The 25,769-nt window shown below is 27.2% G+C and overlaps 2 protein-coding genes and 1 pseudogene across 3 annotated transcripts; all 3 read left to right on the top strand.

Annotated features, from left to right (window-relative positions):
* The first annotated feature begins 1,068 nt into the window (after window positions 1-1,068).
* On the top strand, window positions 1,069-4,688 carry LOC112536635 (alpha-copaene synthase-like). The gene is made up of 2 exons (XM_048379700.1): window positions 1,069-1,475; window positions 4,601-4,688. The coding sequence occupies exons 1-2, from the start codon at window positions 1,069-1,071 to the stop codon at window positions 4,686-4,688; spliced, it is 495 nt and encodes a 164-aa protein (XP_048235657.1).
* Window positions 4,689-14,002: 9,314 nt separating this feature from the next.
* Window positions 14,003-15,944, top strand: LOC125371154 (annotated as a pseudogene).
* Window positions 15,945-18,889: 2,945 nt separating this feature from the next.
* Window positions 18,890-25,769, top strand: LOC8280754 (alpha-copaene synthase). 2 transcript variants are annotated; one of them, XM_025158024.2, is made up of 7 exons: window positions 18,890-19,102; window positions 22,261-22,525; window positions 23,921-24,161; window positions 24,375-24,593; window positions 24,675-24,819; window positions 24,917-25,165; window positions 25,269-25,769. In XM_025158024.2, the coding sequence occupies exons 1-7, from the start codon at window positions 18,968-18,970 to the stop codon at window positions 25,557-25,559; spliced, it is 1,545 nt and encodes a 514-aa protein (XP_025013792.2). In that variant the 5' UTR covers window positions 18,890-18,967; the 3' UTR covers window positions 25,560-25,769.

The following is a 25,769-nucleotide window of genomic DNA, read 5'->3' as shown; positions in this document are numbered from 1 at the left end:
CGTGTCTACTGTTAAACGACCCTCTTTTAGTTATCATCCAGCAATATGGGGAGATTATTTCCTTACATCTGTTTCTCACTCTAAGGTATGTATTTGTATGTATTCCTTTGTGTCTGCCCATTATCAACCTAGTAGGTAATGTTTGTCTCTTAGTACAGGAGATTGGGGATTCAAATTCCAACAGATCCATATTCATTTCATAATCAATCTAATATTTCTAAATTGAGTCATTTGTCTTGTTAGTAAATAATCAATAAGGAAAATAAAGATTTGAAAATTAATTGATGGTTCAAAAGACTTTCACTCATCAATAATCTTGCTTCAGCAGATTGATGATTCAAGTGAACAACAATTTGAAGGACTAAAGCAAGAAGTGAGAAGGATTATAGCTGACATAGACAAGAATGAGCCTTGCAAGAAATTAGGGTTGATTGATGCAGTCCAGCGATTAGGTGTTGCTTACCATTTCAAGAGTGAGATAGAACATGCATTAAAAAAGGTGTATCATGGCTATAATGACGATGAGAATGATCTTAACACTGCTGCTCTTCGATTTCGATTACTTAGATAACATGGGATTAAGGTTCCATGTGGTAAGCCCTGATTAAGAATAATAAACACCTGAAAAGGATAAAATGTCAATTTCCCCAAACTTAAGTCCAAAGATTAAATACATACAATTTAAATTTTTTTTAGTAAATAGTCTCTTGAACTTATATGTAAGGGTCAAATGCATCAAATTTAAATTTTTTCTTAAATTTGTATTTAAAGGTCAAATATACCAAATTTAAACTTTCTTAAAAGTGAAATAATATTAGACTTTTAGATTTTAATTGAATTATAAAAATTAAAAAGAATATTTATTTTATTAATTTATTAATATAATATTTAATAATGCGTTATACAAGATCGTGCTTAGCAAAATTGAAAATTTGGAGAGTCATTAATGCAATTTTTAGAGATAATTGTAGATCTGAGTCAAGATAGAAATTTTCTTAGAGTACCAATTTCTATTTTATTTTTTGTGAATTGTAAAGGATAAAAGAAAAATAAATAAAACACCTTTAAATGAATTCTGATGCGGTCTTGTTCTGTCGTGCAAAGATATTTGAGAAATTTAAAGACAGTGAAGGAAACTTCAAGACATCCTTAATTAATGATGCATTGGGTATGCTCAGTTTATATGAGGTAACACATCTTAGCATAGGAGGTGAGGATGTCTTAGATGAAGCCTTAGCTTTTACTACAACGAACCTTCAATCAGTATTGCCTCAATTGAACACTCATCTAGCGGCACAAGTAAGCCGTGCCCTCAATCGTCCCATGAGGAAATATCTACCAAGGTTAGAGGCAAGGAACTATATTGATACCTATGCAATCGAGGAATCATATAATACCATATTACTAAAGTTCGCAAAGTTGGATTTCAACATGTTACAGGAACTGCATCAAAAAGAGCTAAATGTTGTCACAAAGTGTAACATCCAGAATTTTTATATATTTAATAATCAGTTTTTATTTAAGTTAATTTTAGCTTTATTTTTATTCGGTTTAATTGGAATGATTTAAATACAAATTTTGAATTTTTATGTTAGACAAACAAATGAGTTATTTTCAATATCCAATTAGTTTGATTTTTAAGGAGTTAATTAAATAAATTATTTGAGGAATAAATTATATTTTTATTTGGTTATTCAAAATTTTTCTGAATGTATATATATATAAATAAAATTATATATTAGAAAATTATGATAGAAATTGTAAGAGATGTTTTTATAAAAGAATTTTGGGAAAATTGGTATTATAATTGATTAGTAGTATTAAATTTTGAGTTGGAAATTGATTATTTAATTTAATTGTGTGTAGGATTTAATTGGAGGATTATTTTGGAATAAGGATTAAAAGTATAATTTTATTTTTGTGAGGGTTTAATGGAAATTTGTGAGTTTGGTATTTTCGTAAATAAATATGTCAGTCAGGGGTATTTGTGTAATTGTGTATTTTTAATAATTCGGTTTTGACCCAAATTAATTAGTTAAGAGCTTAATTGAAAGGATAAAAGAAAGTTTAGGGGTTAAATTGAAATTCTGCAGGATGAGATTGTAAGTAATTAAGGAAGTTGAGGGACCAAATTGTAATAAAGAAAAGTTTGGGGGCCTAATGTCGATATTGAAAGGAATGGGATCGGGGAGAGAAGAAGTAGATCGGGAGAGAGAGAGAGAGAGAGGGTGATGGCCGAAGAAGAAGAAGAGGAAGGCCATCGGTGGCGGGCGGCCGGCGCGGCGGGCTCGAGCGTCTGGCGGAGAAGCAGCTTGGCGGAATCGCGCAGGAGCAGCGGCCCGGAGGCCGTTCGGCCGTTTCAGTCGAGTGGCGATCGGCTCCTCTCGGCAAGGGCTTTCTTTTAGCGGTACTGTGGTGGCCGGAGACGGAAGATCCGGTGGAGAGAGAAAGTAGGGGGCAGCCGCATTTTTGGGCTTTCCCGGCGAGCTCCGGCGGAGGATGGGCGATCGGAGGACGTATCCCGACTCTCCTCAGCTCAAGCTTCGCAATGGCACCGGTTTCGTGGCGATCGGGGTCCGTTTGTGAACCGGCGGCCGTGATCGTCCGAAAATCTCTCTGGATGATCGGGTGTCGGATCGGAAAATCGGAAGCAGGGATCGTCGTCAGCGCGTCGTTTCGAGTCCGATTGTGAGTTCGGATCATCGATCGGACTCCGACGGCTAGAGGCGAGCCGACCGAGCGTCTCGGTAATTTTCTCTGGCCCGTTAATTTTGGAATTCTTGGTTTAATTGTGTGTCTATTGGTTTATGTTGATTATTTGATGATATTGTGAGTCAAAAAAATAATTGTCTGTTGGTTTGCCTGCCTTATGTTTTGTGTTGTGTGGCGGAGTCGGGAAAATAGTGAAGTCTGGGGACCCGACTCCTGTTGTTTGAATTGTTGGATATTTGTAGTATTTTTCTGGCAGGTCCTGGACCCGTTTTTACGGGGGGGTAATGTTCGTGTTGTAGGGGAGGTTCTGCCGGATTTTCGGTAGAATTCTCCTGAGTCGAGATTCTTAGACAGTCAGTCCTAGGAGTCTAAACCTAGGATTAATGATCGATTGTTTCAGCGTTTTGATAAATTATTTTCCGTGACTAGATTGTCCGTTTGTTCGGCTTGCTCCAACCGAGGCACCGGAGCAGAGCTAGGAGGTCGCCCAAATTCTATGAGTTAAAGTCACTTAATTGTTGCACTATTGCTAAGTCTGAATTTAATATGCTATTTTGGAAGTTTATGCTTAATATGGTTATTAGTATCGCAACATAAATAATTTCACTGAATTATTAATTATTGAAGGTAATATAAGTATTATTATAGTAATGTTATGATAATACCAAATATTATCAGTTTTCCACATGAGTTGCATGATGTCTTACTCTAAATTGTTAATCGTTATTTTGATATGGTTGAATGACTTCTTTAGACAATAATATTTATTAAATATGGTGATTGCGATTTGGGAAATGTGGCTTGTAGAATATGCCGTCTGATGGGTTACATCAGGACTGTGTGCGCACCGGTAATGATCATGGACGGGTAATAAGATTATTACGAGTTTTGCCCTGGTCGAGCATGGCTCTCTCGGCTGATTTGAGTGAGATGCCGGAGTAAAGGACCCTGGTCGAGGTTTGCTCTCTAGGCGCCGGCTTATTTGAATATTAAGTGACCGGACTAGAGTTAAGGACCCTGGTCGAGCTTCGCTCTCTGGGCGCTAGTCCTATTGGAATGAGATGCCGGAGTAAAGGTCCCTGGTCGAGCATTGCTCTCTGGGCGCCGGCTTATTTGGATACTTAAGTGATCAGACTGGAGGTAAGGTCCCTGGTCGAGCATTGCTCTCTGGGCGCCAGTCTTATTAGATTAAGAGAGCTAAAATGGCTACTAGAATTTGGGGTTAGGGTTCTACTGAGCCACTCGTCCTGTAAAAGTAGAAATATATTTTTATTTATTTATTTATTTTGGTATTTGATTATAATGTGATTTGTATTTACGTACATGGTTTGATATACTGATTTGTATAATCTATATTTTATGAGAAGAATGCAATAGTTCCTAGATTATTTGATTTTAACTCACTCTCGAGACTGACAGTCTCAATTTACTTTTTTCTTCAGATGCGTGACTGTTAGTCTTCCCGCGACTCTTATTCAGTAACCCGACGCCTTCATCATCGGGTGATATATTTGATTTGGTATGTAAATTCGTAAATTTTAGATTCTCCGCAGTAGTAATAGTAGATGTATCAGTTGTAAATTTTCTGAGTTTCGGGTCTTGCCAAATTCTTCTGGCAGACCGAATTAGTTATGTAAAATTTAATTGTTGAGATATTTGTGGCATTGTTACTAGTAAAATTTAAGATGAGATTTGTTTAACTCAGTGAGTGTTAGGCTTACTACGGGTTTCGGTGGCCTTACGCCTACCCATTCCCTAGTGCCGGTCACGGGCCCTCGGGTGGGGTCGTGACACAAAGTAATAAGTTCACTTCCGCTTAATTTCTTAACCAAAATATCTGTATGGATTTTGAATATTAGATATTGAAGCCAAGTTATTAATGCCTCAGGTGGTGGAAAAGTTTGGATGTGGCAACAAAACTACCTTATGATAGTCTAACAATCCAAAGCTCTAACTACTTTTCTAATCTAATCTGACTCTTAACGTCTTGTATAACACTGATGGAAAAATAAGTAAAAATGAATAAAACTCGATAAGATGATAAACAAATAATAAAAGAAAATAGATAATGATTGAAATAAACATGTATAGGACTATACCATTTTTAAAAACTTTTTTGCTAAAAAAAATATTGTTATTATTCTAAACGTAAATATTTAATTAAAAATATTTTAGTTGGAGAAATAAAATTTTATAAAACTAAGTAAACAAATAAGTATTTACATATATATTTAAAACTGGCAATTCTTTTTTGATCTGAAATCAATTAACTGTATAATTTTAAATCCATCCGGAAAAAAAATTTGCTATTAATTTAAATCATGTTATCATACCAAGAAAAAACAGTAACAAATAAAATAAATAATTCAGTCGAAAATAATATACACTCATAGATGTACTTTACTATCCCTGGCAATTTTGGGTGCAAAGAAGTCTCACCTGATAGCAAAATAACTAATCATACGCGTACAGATAATAAGCCTCAAAAAGCACCACCTAGCATACACCCTAAAAACTATGAATATACTAAGAATTGTCCTAAACACATATAATCTGTTTACACCAAATATTGAAGGTGTGATCCTATAGATCACATAAATGAGTGTATACTCTTTTCAATTAATTAATTGTACTGAAAATTCAGTAGCACTTCCTCTATAAAATGGACTAATTCTTCATAAAAACAATTCAAAATCTATAGAAAAAAAAATTCACACGGAACAACTCACAATAATTTTCATCTAAAATCTCCAAAATAGATTTTATTAAATTTAATTTCTCTTTCTAATCAAACAATTTATCACCACAAGTGTCCAATAATTATTTTTACTCTATTTAATTATTTTTCCAGCATATAAATTTTTTTATCATACTTACTTTCCTCCAAACATATCAATAACTAAATTAATATTAATTATCAATCTCATTTTTATTTATCTTTCAATATATTAATATTAATTCAGGGACTATTATAATTAACGTGAGTATTTAAATATAATAAACTGCACAAGTTCCACAATCAAGTTGAGCCCCCAGCTACAAATGTGCCCCACTTGCCACAATGCACAACACTTCAATTAATAACCAATTACCAAATTTCTAACACTAAAAAGGAGAAGCAGTCTTCTTAATATAACCAATTTCTAAAGCATAAGATAGGAAAATTGGACAGTTTCCAGATTTCTTGTCCAAATACACTTGCAAGAGGACAAGATTTCCAATAACCATTGAAAGTTCATCATCTATTTATAATGATATTTTCTTCATAATTTTTATTATTTCTTTTAAATGCTCCATTTCTATCATATCAATCCTTTCCTTTCTTATCTCTTTTCCGTTTTCTTTTTTATCTTTCCTTTATAGAATTGTCCCTAACCTCTTTGTTTCCTCTTTTTTATTTTCTTTTCTTCATTACCCGATGCCCGCCAAAAATGAGGAAAGGAATCAATATTATTATTATTTTATTATTATTATTTAAGTACGGGTGTTACATCTAAAGTTTTTGCCTTCTTTTGTATTAGGAAAAAAACTCTTACCTAAAATTATAACTCAATTATACTTTTATTAATAATTAATAAGAAATATAAAAAAAAAATCTAAAACAGTATTAGATATAGAAAATAAATCATGAAAACATAAAATAACATTTTCCTTAATAATTTAATGATTATTTTAAAAGTAATCCAATTAGAGTTATTTATTTATTTAGTTTACTTGTATATATTTTCTCTTAACTGTATAATAAGTTTTTTCCTCTTATTTATAAATAAAAATAAAAAATAATATTCTGATTTACTATATGCTAAAACTAGATTTTCCGCATGTGAGTTTTAGCTACAAATTATGCATGTCGTTGTTAACCTGTTTTTAAATTTTCTTTCTTTGAGAAACATATAATAAAAATAATAAAAATCAGTCTAAACGTATTCTTATTTGCATGAATTTTATATAAAAATATGTATCATAAAATTAATATTTATGATCATGTTTGAATAGTTAATGTTTTCTATTTTATAATAATTCTTAAGTTTTTTGTCGCCATGATTTTAGTAAATTATAAGAAATTAAATTCTATACTTAAATTTATATTTTAATAGTAAAAGAAAGCTATATTAATAAAAGCAAGAAAGAGTTTTATTTCATTTTAAATGATGAAAAAATGATTACAAAATTATGAAAAAAATTATATTATAGCTATAAAATAAAATAAAAAGTATAAATGTCGAGTCAAATAATTATAATTAATATGTATTTCATTTAGATGAAAAATATTAATGATTAAGGTATATAAAAATGAGAAGGAGCGAAAATAGAAAAATTTATCAATATATAAATGCTAGTAGCCTTCTAAAGATTAGTTAGTTTACTTTCTTAAAATAAATACAATGCATGAATTATATGAAAAAATATGTATCACAAAATTTAAATTTATAAAATGTTTGAACGGTTAGTTTTTACTTTTGTAATAACTTTTAAATTCTTTATTAGCATTAATTTTAGTAAAAAAAGTCTTATATTTAATTTAATATTTAAAAAAATAAAAGAGAGAGTTTTATTAATAAAAGCAAGAAAAGATCTTATTTCATTTAAATGACGTAGATTACTAAACTAAAAAAGATTATATTTATAATTATAAAAGTATATCAAAAAGTATAATTAACGAGTCAAATAATTATATGTATAATTTATTTAGATAAAAAAATTTAATGATTCAAAAGATATATAAAAACGAGAAAAGGAGAAGATAAATAAATTATAAAATATAAATACTAATAGCGCTCTAGGGATTAATTTAACTTCTTAAGAAAAATACAAGTTAACTAAATTATTTTCTAATTAAATATAATTTAATTTATTAAAATATATATTTCTAAATTAAATAATAATTTATATAAGAAAATAAAGAACTAATAATACTAAGGAATTTTGTTATTGTAAAGAATATTAATGTCATAATTAAAAATTGTTAAAATTGCATATCAAACTTAATGATTGGCAAGACGGATCCAACAATTTAAATGATTGGCGAGTTTTAAACTTTTATATTAAAATATTTTATTAAAATAAATTATAAGATATTTATAAAATTTAGCTTATTCATATCAAAATATGTTTGTAAAAGGGTATACAACAAGACATATTCATAAAATATTAATTTTAAAATAATTAACCAAATAAGAAAATATATAATAGTAATATTATTAAAAAAACTAAAATGATTTATTGCATTTATAAGAATAAATATATCCAACTGTTGTATATATTTTTATTTATAAAATTAAATATTTTCATTGAAATCAGATACATAATCACTCAAAAATTTATGAGGTATTACAAAACTTAAAATTTAATCTATATATTAATTTATTAAAGAAATTAAAATAAAAATAATTTTATTAAGCATATAATAATGAGTCAAATTATTAAAATTTATATCCAACGTACATAAATAAAATAATAATATTTATATAAAAAAGTAATTATGCAATTACCTGGTCGACTATGTGTATTTTTAAATTGGGCTTTCTAAAAATAAATACTTAAATATAAGTGTAAATTTTAACTTGAAAAAAGACTCATATTATACACATTTTATAATAATTTCGTTAAATTATTATTGAAACACCGGACTTTAGTCCGATGGTCAGGTATTAGTGCTAAAGATTTAGATTTTGAGCTTCAGATTTCCATTTTTCAAAATGTGATGGTTTATTCCTCACTTTATAAAAGGAGTCTCTTCATTTTTTGTAATTTAATATAGTGACGTGCTAATCATATTTATTGTCAACAAAAAGAGTTAAAATTATTATTATAGGACCTATGTTTGAAAAAGTTATTATGTTGATAAAGTGTACTATGTAATTTATTATTTATTAAGTGTTGATTTGCATTGCATTGCTGTGGGTCTAATAACTATTTATTTTATGTCATTCCATGCATTCACAATATACTTATTAAACTCATTGCATGGTCCTTGCTATGTGACTATATTGGTTTGTCTAGCATTTTCTCCTGAGATTTTTTTAAAAAACTATACATAAATAGAAATTGTAATAAATAAATTACCACTTTGTATGCGTTTATTGTATAACTGATGTCTCAATTGTAAAGTAGAAATGGAATTATTTTGGAGTAAAGTAAGGTTCGTTAAGTTTTGAATAAATTATTCTGTTTATATAAATTTTTGAACCGAACATCTAATTGATACTAATATTTAAGTATATTTTTATATCAAAATTTTACTTTTATTTTTATTGATAATATTTATAATTTAGTGATCTAAAATATTTTTAATTGATATGTCAAACGAAAAAAAAAAAAAGAAGATTTGATCTAAAAAAAAGAAAGAGGCCGATGCTATAAAAAAACTAAAGAAAGAGCAGAAATGACAATAATGGCCTCCAAAAGGACCTAAGGAATAAAAAAGGGACAGGGATGAAAAAGACAGAATTTCTGAAACAAAATATTTTTAATTAGTATACAAAATGAAGTATCATTATTTAGTATAATATACTACTGGCATCATAAAAATTATAACTATGGGATTTGATATTATAAGTTTTAATCATTATTAGAAAAATCTGCAACTTATAAAGTAATTGTCTAAAATTTTGAATAAATTATATTAACAATCATCAAATTTTATATTTTGTAATAAAAAATTATTAAAATTTTAATTTATAACTAAATGGTTACGGAACGTTAATTTTAATAACAATAAGAAGTTTTTTCAGCGAGTATAAAGATAAATTATATGAATGATCACTAAACTTTTTATCTTTTACAAAAAGGTACTAAAATTTTAATTTTTAAAAATACTTGGTTTATACTTTTTTGTAATAAATTAAAGATTTAATATCTTTTTGTTACAAATTGTAAAGTTCAGTGGTAAAGTTTAGCAACCATTTAATTATAAATCAAAATAAATTATTAAAATTAATATTATATAATTTAAAATTATAAATTAAGTAAATATTTTTATATTTATAAAAAAGATAATTACAAAAATTGTATTTGGACTTATTAAAATTTGAAAATTAAATGTTTAAATTTTTAAAAATTACAATTTGGTGTATGAACCTAGTAATATTTACGATTGATTATATATAACATATCAACAACAAATTACAGATTATCCATATCAACTTATTATAAAATGGTGTGTCAACTTATTAAAATTTAATGACCACGTATTTAAACTTTTAAAAGTTACAATTTAGTGTGTAAAATTAAAAATTATTAACTTATAGACAAATGAAACTTTCATAATAAAAGATAATATTTACATGAAAGATGATAAATTTTTCAAATAGACAATAAAAATTATAAATTTAAATAAAAAAATATAAATAGATACTATACATATTATGAAAAGATGTATCAGTAGTTAATTATAATTAAAATTATTATGCTGAATAATAATTGATTTTGTTTTAGATGTTCATAGTGATAGGTTGAAAAAATAAAGTGTCGTTCAAAGTTGAATAAAAATTTTCTTAAAAGAATTAATGAAAATTCAGCGAGAATAGTGTAATGATGGTGATATAAGAACGGTGTATTAATATATTATAAATAAATATTTTTTAAAGATATTTTTGACATTTTATTCTTTCTAATTTACTAAACAGATAATATATGTTTTAAGATTACAAGTCTATAATTGCTATTAACTTGCTATATACACTTAATTGTAAGTATTTACTAAGTTTATATATTAAATTGTAACTTTAAAAACTTGAATACTTAATTGTCAAATTTTGATAAGTTCAAATATTATTAAGCTTTTTTTATATATAGATCACTGGTTCCATACACTTAAATGTTAATAATTTCCGAATTCATACACCAAATTATAACATTTAAAAATCTAAACTATTGATTAATAAATCTTACCAAGATCACACACTGTTTTTGTAATTATTCATTTATAAAAATTAACTTTTTATCTAAGCGTTGTACATTTATCATAACTATTTTTAATTTTAAATAATAATATAAATTGAGTTTATAAATAAAATTAAATAGAATTTTTAATATTTTATAATAATTATAATATTTTTATAAATAATAATAAATTAAATATTCTTACATTTTTCTTAATTTTTTATATATAAATTTAAATTCTGTGTTAAATTAAGTACACAAATCAAAATGTATAAAAAATATCAAAAAATTATATTTTAAAATTTAATATATAAATAAATATATATATTATAAGGAAATAAAATTTATAAATTAACATAATTGGTAACGCATTTTTTTAATTTTTAAAAATTAGTTATAGTTTAAAAAATTAAAAATTAATATATTTATCAGGAAATGATAAAATAAGTAATCTATTAAAACTAAAATAATATAATTTTAAAAAAAAATTATTTACTAAAGTTTTATATTATTAGTGAATGAGATTTTTTTCTTTTTATACATTTGACAATTTCAAAATTTCATTTATATGTAATTGATAATTTTATAATCAGACATATTATATTCTTTTAATGGGCATTAACATTTATTATTTATATAATAATATTTATTTTTTACTATAATAATTTTATTTTATATTCTAGTAATTTTTAAATATTGATTATTTTAATAAGGAATGTTTATTATTTATAATCTGATATTATTATTTTTGTACCTGGCTAGATCATACTCCAACGTAATCCGAAACGTAGAATATATGACTTCTTGCCTGATTTATCTGCTATTCACGTGATACCGAATCAACAGCCAAATTGAAAAGAAAGAAAGACAAAAGAATTTGATAGAAAAAGAAGAAAGAGGCCGATGCTATAAAAACCAAAGAGAGTTGAAATGACAATAATGGCCTCCAAAAGGACAGGGATAAAGAAAAAGACAAAGTCCTTTGCAAATTATGACACTGACACAGAACATTTAATGGCACATCCTGAATTGCAAAAACAAATCAGAAAATGGTACAGGTCTCGTGTCAAAACGGACCCACACACACAACATTTCATGTGTATACTATGTGATCTATAACATTATCTTAATTTTATTTTTACTAAATTATTTATTAATTTTAATACTATACTATCTATATATATATATTATATATATACTAATATATTTTTATATATAAAATTATTATATAATATATATATCCATAATATTATCTTAATTTTATTATTTATTAAACTATTTATTAATTTTAATATTATACTATCTATATATTATATATAAAAACTAATATATTTTTATATATAGAAGTATTATATAATATATTATATATATATTAAATTCTGATTTCTCTTTTCAGATTTAGAGAACATCTAGAATAATAAAAGTGTTTTTAGTATTATGAAATAAAAATTTTTTGTATTTTAATATTGGTATAAGTGAAATTTTATCATTTTATAATGAATGTAAAAGAATAATTATTTTAATAAAATATTTTTATAGAAACAACCAAAAATAATAAACTAGAATATATTATATAAAAATATATACAAAATGATAAATGTTATAACAAAAGATAAAATATTTTTAAAAAATGTTATCAATCGTAAATATTAAGTTATAAACTGACTTTATATGATGTTGGATTTATTAAAAATATAATTTATTATATATATATATATATATATAAATTATATTTTAAAAAAGTAAAAATGATAAATTCTTTTTTATATAAATATACAGTAAAAGGCATATGTTAAGTATATATTTAATATTTTTTAATCAAATTTAAATTTGTTCAACATATTTTAATTTTGAAACTCTTTTCTTTTTTCAATAGCAATGAATACTATACCAATGTTTATTCAATATAATAAAATATATTTAACTTATTTTAATATATGTTTCTTATATATAATATATTTACTACATTTTTATCTTTAAAATATACGAGCAAAAGTTATAATAAATGGTATATATTTTACAAATTAGTATATATGTTTCGTATATATCTAATATATATTTGGTATATTACTTATATATGATTTATCTGACATATATGTCAATTATGTATTAATTTTTTTTTAAATGTATAGTTAAAGATATATGTTAAATATATATTTATAAATTTATAGTATATGTTAGCATTTGATATCTAATTAGTATATATTTTATATTTTTTGGTATCTAGTAAATATATATTTAGTATATTTATGGTATCTAATTGGAAGTATATCTTTGTATATGATGTCCAACTTTTTTGAATTTCTTTACTATCTTATTAGTTAATTTATATAGATAATATACATATAACTCTTACATCATAAAAGGAATTAAAACAAAAGATAAATTAAAAGAAATAAATCTTGAAATGTTATGCGTGCTAATAAATAAGGAAGGAGAATAGACTATTTCTCAAAGTGCAAGTTTGCATTGCATGATAATAATATCAAACAAATGATTAAATAGTACAAACTTTATTTAATGCAATACTTCTACTAAAAATAATAGTAATAAATATAATAATAATAATTATCATAATAATAGAGTAATATAAATTTTTAATAGGTCAAAAAATAATTAAATTAAATAAATAATAAAGTTAATTTGATGTTTAAGATAAATGAAATTAAAATAATAAAATAATGAGTAAAGAAATTATAAGGAATGATCTAGAAAAATATTATAAGGAAGAAATTATTAGTAAGAAAAGTTTATGGAAGATTCTAAAAAAGGAAATAAAAAATTTAAACGATTAAATGGTTATTTATTAAAAAAGATCCACCTCTATCTTACCGTTAAAAGTAAAGAAAAAAAAAGACCCCGATATAAATGGAAGAAGAAAAGAAAAAAGCAGTGTAAAAAATATTTTATATAAGTAACAATATATAAAAATAAAGCCAACAATATAAATGATATTTTTTTAAAAAAAAAAAAGATAGTAAATCAGATAATTTCCTTTATATAAAAATCATTCTACAGGTGAGCACATATGAAGAAAAGAAATACTTTAAATCCCTTGGACATGAATTCCAACATTTCCTCGGACTTTTTAATTTTATGCAAACTCTATCAATTTGTTGGATAAGTTGTCATTTATTTTATATTTTATTATTTTTAATTAAAATAATAACAACAGTCTTATAGTCACGCAAACCACCAATAGTAATTAGTCTTTTAATAATCATAATAAGAGAATGAGTACACGCCGTGAAACCTAAAAGGTGACGGAAAAAAAGTTAAAAGAGTGGTGAAAAAATTTCCAAAAACTCTTTTTTTGTTTTCCATTTTCTGACCAATAATAAAGAAGCAATAACGCAATTGAGTGACCTACCACGTGCATTTTCTAAATTGGATGTCTTAGAAAATTAAATATTAGTATAAATTTCAATTGAAAAAAAAAAAAACTCATTTAAATATGCAGGTGTTGTAATAGTTTAGTTGAATTATTATTGCAGGAACTAATTTTGAACTAATTTAGTTTGTAGATGCAAACAAATCGATTTACAATCGAATTCAATCTGTAGTATGAGGACACAAGAAAATGGCTGCCATCTTCCCAAGCATTATAAATTTGTGAGACTATGATATGCAAATTTTAATAGTAAAATCAAATAAATACTCTTTTTCTCTCTATCTATTGGCATTGCTTCGCCCTAACTTCGTACCTTGTGTTCGTCATGGAACACCTACACTAATTTCCCCTTTTCCCTGCCTTCTTCTGCTTTCTTTTGTTCATCTTTGTTATTCAAAGAAAAAGGACGAAATCAAAAGCCAGCAACTCCTCTTCAAAGTTACCTCCAGGGCCAAGAAAGCTACCTATTATTGGCAACATTCTCCAGCTCATTGGCTCTCCACCTCATCATCGTCTAAGAGATTTAGCCACCCAATATGGCCCTGTAATGCACCTTCAGCTCGGCGAAGTTTCAAATGTTGTCATTTCTTCGCCTGAAGCTGCAAAAGAAGTGATGAAAACTCACGACATAAGCTTTGCTCAAAGACCCTTTCTCCTTGCAGCAGGTGTTGTCATGTATAACTTCAAAAACATTGCTTTTGCACCTTATGGAGATTATTGGCGGCAGCTACGAAAAATATGTATTCTTGAACTATTAAGCCTAAAACGTGTTCAATTATTCAGATCAGTTAGAGAAGAAGAGGTATTGTTTCTTGTCAACTCCATTTCTTCTAGTGCAGGGTCACCTATCAATCTTGGTAAGATGGTGCTTTCTCTGTCTAACACTCTTACTTTAAGAAATGCTTTTTGAATCTTCAAGATCATGGCAACCTTGAATTCCCTTTAACAACTGACAGCATCAAAGCAGTCATGCTAGTAAGTATTGCCCGTCAATTGTTGTTTTTCCTTTTGTCTTTTTTTTTTTTCTTTTTCTTTTGGGGTTAATTCAGAGTGAGTTTTGAACCTGTAATCTTGAGCCAATTCTTGCAGCTTGAGCCAGAGCTCATTGATAAGAATTACCCATTATTTTATATTTCCTATCGCAAGTATAACTTATTTGTCTGAAATTATTGAGTTATTTCTTATCTTGTGTAATCATATTTGTACATCTAAAATTGAGTAATTTTGGACAATCTTATGAATAGGATCTTGTTACTATCACTGAATTTTGTGTATGTTCAATACTTTCAGGATATGTTTCTTGCTGGAACCGAGTCATCTTCTACAGTAATAGAATGGGCAATGTCAGAAATGATTAAAATTCAGGAGTGATGGAAAAAGCACAAGCAGAGATGAGAAAAATCTTTAATGAAAAACGACAGATAATAGATGAAACGGGTCTTCAAGAATTGAAGTACTTAAAACTAGTTATCAAAGAAACATTAAGATTGTACCCTCCTGCTCCCTTGCTACTTCCAAGAGAATGTAGAGAGAAAGTAGAAATTAGTGGATTTGAAATACCAGTCAACACTAAAATTATTGTTAATGCATGGGCGATTGGAAGAGATTCTCGTTATTGGAATGAAGCTGAGAAGTTTCTTCCAGAGAGATTTTTGGATAATTCAGTTGACTATAAAGGGAATCACTTTGAATTCATTCCATTTGGTGCTGGAAGGAGAATGTGTCCTGGTATATCATATGGGATGGCTGTTGTAGAGCTATACTTGCAAATTTGTTATACCATTTTGATTGGAAACTCCCCAATGGAATGCAACCTAATGACTTTGACATGTCTGAATCTTTTGGAGCTACAGCTAGAAAAAAGAATGAGCTCCACTTGATTCCCATTCCATACCAACCTTAATTAGCCGGTCAATAAAATTCAATAAAGAAATTGATAGTATTCGTTTGTTATTTATCTTTTGACTTGTACGATTAGCAATTTGTTTACGTTCTACATCTTTTCATATCGGAGTTAATTATGAGGAAGAGAGCTACTTTTCATTAGTATTCTGTAAAGAGAATGATATGATTTATAAACCAACACAAGACTTCATGATTTGATGAACGCAAATGTTATGGGAATATTCATTTAAATGGGTGTGGCTGCGTAATTCCCAGTCTTATGTAACGCTTGATATGCATTATTATGCAGCTATTAAGCATTCACTCTGCTGGGAGGGCGAAAGATATGAGAACACAATGTGACCTACAGTTGAAGATTTACTTTAAGATTTTAAATAATTTTACATGATTAAGCGTCATTTGTATTGAGAAATTTTAAATGCGAAATTTTATAAAATTCATAAATTTAGTTTAAATTTGTTGTTTGATAAGTAAAAAAATATTCTAGATCCATGGATTTTTATCATCCTCCAAAATTTCTCATTTTTAAGAGTTTTAATTTTCCATCTAAAGAGATTGGAAAGTCCAAAATTCACTGTTTTAAATAAATAATTAATTATTATAATTTTTTTTATTTCATATTATTTCTTATAAATTTATCTTATCTTAAAATTATTCTTAACTTTAAATAAAAATTTATTGTTTTTGTATTTAATTCAAATAATGAAATTTTAAAAATATATAGATTTTAAATCTATAAATTTTGGTTAAATTCATGAATTCTAAAATTCATTGATCCAAATGATAATATCTATAGGTTTTTGTATTTATTTTAAGGATATTTCTTTTCTATAATCGTTTGTTGAAAAAATATGACTGAGACCCACCATTTTGTCCTTCTTCTCTTTGTTTTTGCCTTTTCTTATTTGCTTGGTGAGTAGGTATTGCTCCCAGGTGATTTGGGAAGTGCAGAGGGAGGAGGAAACATCACCATAAGCTTGATTTATAGTAACTAAATGTATTTCTGTTGTATTGTAGAGATATTATTGCTCTCAAAATAAAACTATAAGCCTTACTTTAAATATGTATTTAATATTTTTACATCTAAAAATTTGTTCCTTTTAAATAATACAAAAGGATATTATTTTATTTAGTTCGGTTCATCAATACATCTATTGATAGTTAGTGATTGATAATTGAAAATGACAACTAATAGTTGATAAATTAAACTATTTAATAAAATTTTATTATTTATTATTTTAATAAGTAAAAAAATTATTGAGCGTATAATTTATTTATATATATTTTATTCTAAAATACTATTTCAATGGCATTTATATAATTAATCTTATTTGACTTAATTGTATTTATTATTAAAATATTTATAGAGATTATTTTAAAAATAAAGTAATATTTAAATTTTATAAATAAATAAATTTTTAATTTCAAATACTATAATTATAAATATCATAATAATTTAACTAATTTTAAAATAATAATAAAGCTAATATTGTCTAAATTTATAAAAAAGAAATCAGATAAAAAATTTTAAAATAAAACTAATAAAATCAAAAGCTGTTTGAGATTAAATTAATTTCAATTATAAATTTTTAAATCTTATCAAATGGATATAATTTAACTGCTGAGTGAGAAATAATTAATATTTGCACAAGTTTCTAAATTAAACACTCACAAAGTCCTAAGGTGGAAATATAAATTAAAACCTACTTTTATTCTCTTTTTTTCTTAAGCATTATATAAACCTGAAACAGTTTGAGAGATTTTATTGGAAGAAAAGGAACATGACATTAGCATGTTCGTAAGTGTAGGAAATCTATCAAAGATCGCTTAAAATAATATTATTGAAAAATCCAATTTAGAAGATAACAAAATCTTATCTTTTTATTGGTGACAGTCCGTGAAAGATTAATGCAGAAAACATGCTTAAAACGTTAAAGGACCAATGGCTATAAATGGCCCAAATATCTGCAAGGCATCCTAGAATATTAAGGAATTAAAGATGATATAATTTGTGTTTTGTCACCGTGACAGTCTTACCCAAAATACTTTAGATTAATATATATATATAATTTTGATGTTAGTAAAAAAAAAAGAACATAACTCAAAAATAAAATATAAAGGAATTATTTTACTAGTTAGTTCTTGTAACTTATGTTATATATAATAAAATTTATCTATAGTGATACTCTATATAGGAATAGAAATAATTTTTATTAGTGATAAAAATTATGATCTCAATTTAAGCTAAGTATAAATAGAAATAAACTCTTTATTATAATAAGTTATATATTTTTTAAGTTCCGCTTAAAAAAACAAATCTCTTTGTATAGTAATATTTATATATATAACTTTAAAAAATGTATGTTATGTGTGTTATGCTATGTTTGTCTTACTATAAAATTGTTTTGTCTCATCAATCTTATTTATATAATATGACAAGATATTTACATATTTTATTTCTGTTTGATGTCGCAGACGAATCAAGCCCATCAAGGCTAGTGGGTTAGCAAATTTCACCGACAATATTAAATATGAGGTCTAAAGAAAAATTTAGTATTTAAACCTCTATTAAGTTATTAACTTTTTCATAATCATAAATTTTATTTGGTCCCTATAGAGAAGTTTTAGTGTATGCCATGAAAATTCTACTTTGTCCGTTAACAATTGTGATTTTTATTTCCTTTTTTTTAATATATTAGTACTAAATAATTATATAGGCAATTTAAGTAATTACATGATCATTTTTTCTCTTTTAACACCTTTTAGATTGAGCAGATGTGAAGGGTCAAGCATTCTCTCCATAATTAGATTAAGTAGGAGGAACATGACCAAATAATTTTGAATTGATTATCAAAAGGTCACGTTTCCAATAAAAAAAATTGAGTGGCACATCAATAATTATAATAAAGCTACCTAACATTATCCAGAGAGAGCAATATGACAATACAATATGTATGACTAATAGATTTATCAAAATCCTTGCAAACAATAAATAGCAGGGTGCAAGTGCGCTTTGGCTAACACAACACACGAATGTTAGAACAATAAAGGAGCAACTCTTGCTATCTTATAATAATGTCTCTGCAAGTTTCAGCAGTCCCTATTAAGACTTCAACCCAAAATGCAACATCTGCTGTTAAACGACACTCTTCTACTTATCATCCAACAATCTGGGGAGATCATTTTCTTGCAAATCTTTCTCACTCTAAGGTCAAGTATATCATCTAAAAACATATCTTTTATTTTTCCTTATAAATTGCTTTATTTGCAAATAAAAGATATGTTTTTAGATAACAATTACTTTTTGCAACATCTGCTTTATTTGCAAGTATATCATCTACATAGATATCTTTTATTTATAAATTGCTTTTATTTTTCCTTAACGTCCGACCAATAAGATAACAATTGATTGTTTGTCCCTTAATAAAAGAGATTAGAGATTAATATATTTCTAAATAAAAGATTGAAAGGTCTAGATCTAATTATCATTCTATATTCTTGGTCCCCAATTATAGAAAACAAATAGAAAATGACAAAATTTCACAGGAAAATCTATTATTAAATTTGTTCCCATTTTAATATACAATTGTCGTCCTCATATATAAATCTTCCTTACATTATAATAAGCCAGGCAAAATCTGCATAATCAAAGGGATTTTGTGTAGTCCGTATATTAACTAAAGAATCGTCTGGAAAAGTGCAAGGGTAAGACTATTTTTGTTTGTATAGTCCATAATATAATGACCTCTTTTTTAAATATTTTCCCTCTTTGGTATAAAAAAAAGAAAGAAAGAAATACTTTATTTAGTAAAATCGACACTATAAGAAATCAACTAAATAGCAACATATATATATATATTTCTGATGTCTAAATTCCTTTTGATATATGTGCTTAATTTTTGACATATAAGATTTTTATTTTGACTTGTATATTTATTTTTAACCTATGAGATTCGAGTTTATTGTAATTTTATATTTTTTTCTATAAGTTTATTAATTAATTAGTTATATTTATAATTAAGAAAAAACGATCCAGATACCCCAACCTTTAACCATTTTCGCGAATCTACCCTCACCTTTAAAACTTATCAATTTGTTCCACCATGTTTGCGTATTGTATCATGTCTACCCAGCCGCGTTTTGGCGTGTGCCACTAATGACATGGCGTCCACATGTTAAGACGGTGACTCCACCACATCATCATCCAATGCCTTATCTCCATGTCACACTTTCTTTCTCTCTTCCTTCCATCAAATGGCCTCTGCTTTTCCACACAAATTCAAGATCCAACGGCTCCCACTTCATTTTCTAGACTCTTCCAAATCCCGCAGCAAAAAATAGAGAGAGAGAGAGGATAGGAGACTAGAGAGTGGAGTAAAAAAGTAGCCATGGTTAGTTTATGAACACATGTCTGATCCTAGTCTCACATACCGAATTAAAGAAAAACGTTACTGGAAAGAGGAAGAAGAAGCAAAAGAGAGACATTAAAAGAGAAAAAAAATGAGAGAGAGAGAGAATAGAGGCTCAAGGATTAAACAAAGGAAAAGAAATCAATCCAAGTTATTGTTATTTGTTTCTAGGTTTTATGGTTTTAGCTTTGATTGAATTCTGAGTCAATTCAACCGATTCTATTTCTTCTTTCTCTTGCCTCCGCCTTAAAACCTTCCAATTCGTCTCGACACAGTTTCGTAAACACACACCCTTGTCATTTTTGTTACCAATTTTTATTTGAAGGTTTCAGTTTTTATTTGTACGACTTTGTTTCATTTGGGATTCCTTTGCATAGCCTTTTTGAAGCTAAAGGTATTGCTGGAAATATTGTGCATGCTGTTACAACAACTAATGCTATTATAGCTGGTTTAATTGTCATTAAAGCAATCAAGGTGCTGGAAAAGAATGGTGTTATGGAAGTTATTAGTTGTATTGTAATTGTAAACCCTCGAAATTAGAACTAGGAATAGAATTGGGGGAAAAACGGTGAGTTTTGAGGTACTTCAATGTCCTCAGCCACGTAGACAAACATGTAGAGCCACGTGTGGACGCCATGTCATTAGTGGCATACGTCAGGACGCGAGTGGGTAGAAATGATACAATATGCAAACATGGTGGAGCAAATTGATAAGTTTTAAAAATGATGGTAGATTCGTAAAACAGTTAAAGGTTAGAGTATTTGGGATCGTTTTCCCTATAATTAAAAATTGACTTTAATCTTAGCATATTAATTATATTTCAATATTATATTAATTAATAATTTTCTAATTAGATAATAATTCTAATTCTAGAAAACAACAGCTTAAATTATATTTTTATATATAATATTCAATAATAAATTAATTTTTATTTATATAATAAATTTTTAGTCCTAAAAATAGTACTATATTGATAGTATTAATTTATATAATACTAAAATTAATTAATAAATATTTTTAAAATAATTTATATATTATTGCATTATAAAATTTTAAAATTTTAAAAAATAAATTAAGAAAGACATTTAAAAATAGTTAGTTTACTATTATTTTTTAAAATATTATAAATTAATATTAAATATTAAAAAATTTATTAAATTGTATCAATCAACTTAATTTTATAGTCGAAATAATGATAACGATCGTATAACGCACGAATAAATAACTAACATTTTATAAATAGAATAGCAACTAATTAGATTAGAATTATTTAGAATTTATGACTGGTTAGCAATCTAAATTGAGCGATTTGATAATTTTCATTGCTAAATTTAGCAGCAACTTTTGGCAATTATTTTACTGATGGAAAAGTAATAAATTAGCGATGATGGTAGGGACGACTATAAATTATTTTATCATAGTAGGCACCCTTACCAATAGTGTATTCTGTTTCTAATTAGAATTGAAATTGTTTCTGTTGCTAATTAGTGATATACTTATTTTTGTTGCTTGATAACAACATGTCGTTCCATCGCTATATCCTTTCATTCAAAGCAGTAACTTATGCTGCCATTGCTTTTATTTTAGCGACAGATTTGTGTCTGTTGCTAATCCGAAAGTCTAAAATGCTACTGTTTTATTTTCTCCCTTGTCTCTTAGATTTGAAATCTGAAACACATCAAGGAAAAGAGACCCATGGTTGATCTGTCTTAGTGTTTTTAAGAAAAATAAGCACCAAATCACAATCATTCTTTCTCTTCTTAGCTGCTATTCTTCATCTTTTTTATTGTTCTATCATTTATAGCTTAAAGTGAATGAATTTTATTAGTTTTTCATTAAATATAATTTCTTAAAAAAAAAAACATTTTTTTCTCGTAGAAAAAAAACATTATAATTTCTTTGAAACACTTAATATGTTTCATCACAAATATTTATGCATCAATAATTGTGCTTCTGCAGATAATTGATGGTTCAATTGAACAACAATTTGAAGGACTAAAGCAAAAAGTGAGAAAGATGATAATCGACCTCAACAATGAGCCTTGCAAAAAATTGGGTTTGATTGATGCAGTCCAACGCTTAGGTGTTGGTTACCATTTCAAGAGTGAGATAGAAGATGTGTTGCAAAAGGTGTATCATGATTATAGTGACGATGAGGATGACCTTAACACTGTTGCTCTTCGATTTCGATTACTCAGACAGCACGGAATTAAGGTTTCATGTGGTAAGCCTGTTGAATAATGGAGGACTTAATTGCAAAAGAAAAACACATTTTATATAAAGCTGAACTTTAATACAATAAATTAAGACTTGGACACATCTGTTTAGTGACACTCACTGTTTCACACACTGCTATGCAGGTACCCCACTCCCTTTCCACACCCTTATTTAGAGTATTCCTGACAAGCTTTTAAGTCATATGTTTTTTTTTTTTTTTTTCCTATCATATAGAGTATGTGCAAAAATTAGACCTCTCACATTTTCTCTAATTTATCTTTTTTTTTGAAATGATTTAAAGTCACATTTTCTCTCTAAATTTAACAAGCGAGAAAATAATTCTTAAAAATATTTTATCATATATTTCTCTTAATTTTCTTTCCCTCGTTTCCCTCTAATAGTCACATTCTTTCTTTTCTTTAATAAAAAACTAAATAAAAAATAAAATAAAGAATATTGTTGGAATAATATGCATTTCAAAATAAATTAAAATAAAAAGGTAATTGTTTGTAATTTAATAAAAAAGCATATAAAAAATATTGTTCATAATTTAATTTTGTAGATCTAATTTTTGAAATTTGTTGATATAAAGCTTAGCTTCAGAAAAGTATTCACCACCATCATGTCGAGTTGCACGATTTCACACTCTCAAATTGTTATTAGTTTCGCATCAATATGAGCAAATAATCCGATAAAGCATATCATTCTATATCTCCTTAGGTTTCTTTGCTTCCAAAATGCATTGTAACATATCATTCTTTTTTTATATCCACAAAGCATACATAGTCTTACTGGTCTTGAATTTCCACATCTTCTTTTAAAGTAATTTTAATTTGTTAGTGCTGTCTTCAATAATTTTTCATAAATTTTGACCGAACAAATATAATTGCATATAAATATTATAAGTGCTATAGTTATTACTATTAAATTTTTCTTAACAACTTATCGAAGTAGTTAGTTTTCAACTCCTCACTGACGGACATTCATTATATGCACGTCACTCACTCATTTATTTGCTTTCGAAGTAGCCAAGAAAGAGTATTATTACGTAGCCTTTTATTAATGGTAGCTATAATGTCGACATGTATTCAGATTTATGGGTAATATTTGTCTATTTTAGATCTTTATAAAGCAATAAATAAATAATATATATTATATTTTATAATTGATATATATTTAATTATTTAAATTTAATAGATATATATAAGTATTTTACTCATTTATTAATTGATATACACGTGGCCAAAGATTTTTATAGATATGCAATCTTTAAAATATTAGATGATGAAAAGAAGAAAAAAGAAAAAAGAAAAAGAAAAAGGAAAAAGAAAGAAATAAAAAAATCTCTAGTGAATTTTGATGCATTCTTGTTTGACTTTAGTCACTCTTATTTGTTGTGCAGCGATATTTGAGAAATTCAAAGACAGTGAAGGAAACTTCAAGACATCCTTAATTAATGATGCGTTGGGTATGCTGAGTTTATATGAGGCAACACATCTTAGCATACGAGGTGAGGATGTCTTAGATGAAGCCTTAGCTTTTACTACAACGAACCTTCAATCAGTATTGCCTCAATTGAACACTCATCTAGCGGCACAAATAAGTCGTGCCCTCAATCGTCCCATCAGGAAATATCTACCAAGGTTAGAGGCAAGGAACTATATTGATATCTATGCAACCGAGGAATCATATAATACCACATTACTAAATTTCGCAAAGTTGGATTTCAACATGTTACAGGAACTGCATCAAAAAGAGCTAAATGTTGTCACAAAGTAATAAGTTCACTTCCGCTTAATTTCTTAATTGTATGGTTTTGAATATTAGATATTGAAGCCAAGTTATTAATGCCTCAGGTGGTGGAAAAGTTTAGATGTGGCAACAAAACTACCTTATGCTAGAGACAGAGTGGTGGAGTGCTACTTTTGGATGGTTGGAGTTTACTTTGAACCTCAATATTCTTTTGCAAGAATAATGATGACAAAAATAATAGCCATTACATCATTGTTAGATGATACTTATGATAATTATGCTACGGGTGAAGAACTCGAGATCTTAACAGAAGCTATAGAAAGGTCAATATAGAGCTCAATAAAACATCATCCTCTATCTTGGATATGAAATTGATGAGATTACTGTTTTTATGTTTCTTGTAGGTGGGACATTAAGGCCAAAGATGCACTTCCAGAGTACATGAAAATAATTTACACTACATTATTAGATATCTATAACGAATATGAAGAGAATATTGCAAAAGAAGAAAAGTCATTATTATATTCTGTGTATTATGCAAAAGAAGTTGTAAGTACATATTATACTAGATTGTATTGCTTTCATTTTTAAAGTTAATTCCAGTGTCGCCTTAATCGTTGGACTGAGTTTTGCCGTGTCTCTCCAGATGAAGAGAGTAGTGCGAGCCTATTTGGCTGAAGTCAGGTGGCGTGATAACTGCTACACTCCTACAATGGAAGAATATATGCAATCTGCACTTTTAACTACTTGTTCCCCGATGTTGGCAATAGCTTCCTTCCTTGGCCTGAAGGAAATAGCAACAAAAGAAGCATACGAGTGGGCTTCAAAAGACCCTAAGATTATTAGAGCTTCATCAATCGTGTGCAGACTTATGGACGACATTGTATCCCATGAGGTAAATTTAGAATCCATATTATAGAACTGACATTTTTATGCCATAGTTCTTTATTTTCGGAGTTTTATTAGGCAATGCTAAGACTATACATATACATGTACAGTTTGAGCAAACGAGGAAACATGTTGCTTCTGGTGTTGAGTGCTACATTAAGCAATATGGTGCTTCAGAGGAAGAGGTAATTAAATTGTTCCGGAAAGAGGTTACAAATGCGTGGAAAGATTTGAATGAGGAGTGCCTCAACCCAACTCCAGTTCCTATGCCGATGCTAGAGCGTGTTGTGAATCTTACACGGGCAATTGATGTCATATACAAAGATGATGATGGATACACAAATTCTCACATCATGAAAGACTATGTTGCTTCGGTACTCAAAGACCCTGTACCAGTTTGAATGAATGTTCTCTTGCAATCTATTATTATCTAATATAGTAAGTGTATAAAAATAAGAGATTTGTGTGCCCTCTGGGCCTTAATCTTGGAAGTATATCCCAAGATTAATACACATTTTTCTCAAATTATTTGTGATCTCTTTTTCATGCTAATGATTATCATTGTTGCGTTGTCATTAAATCTCCAATGAAAGAACCTCCTATTTAATCCA

The sequence above is a fragment of the Ricinus communis genome, chromosome 9 (genome assembly GCF_019578655.1).
Source record: "Ricinus communis isolate WT05 ecotype wild-type chromosome 9, ASM1957865v1, whole genome shotgun sequence".
Classification (NCBI taxonomy): domain Eukaryota; kingdom Viridiplantae; phylum Streptophyta; class Magnoliopsida; order Malpighiales; family Euphorbiaceae; genus Ricinus; species Ricinus communis.
This window is presented reverse-complemented; position numbering and strand designations above follow the sequence as displayed.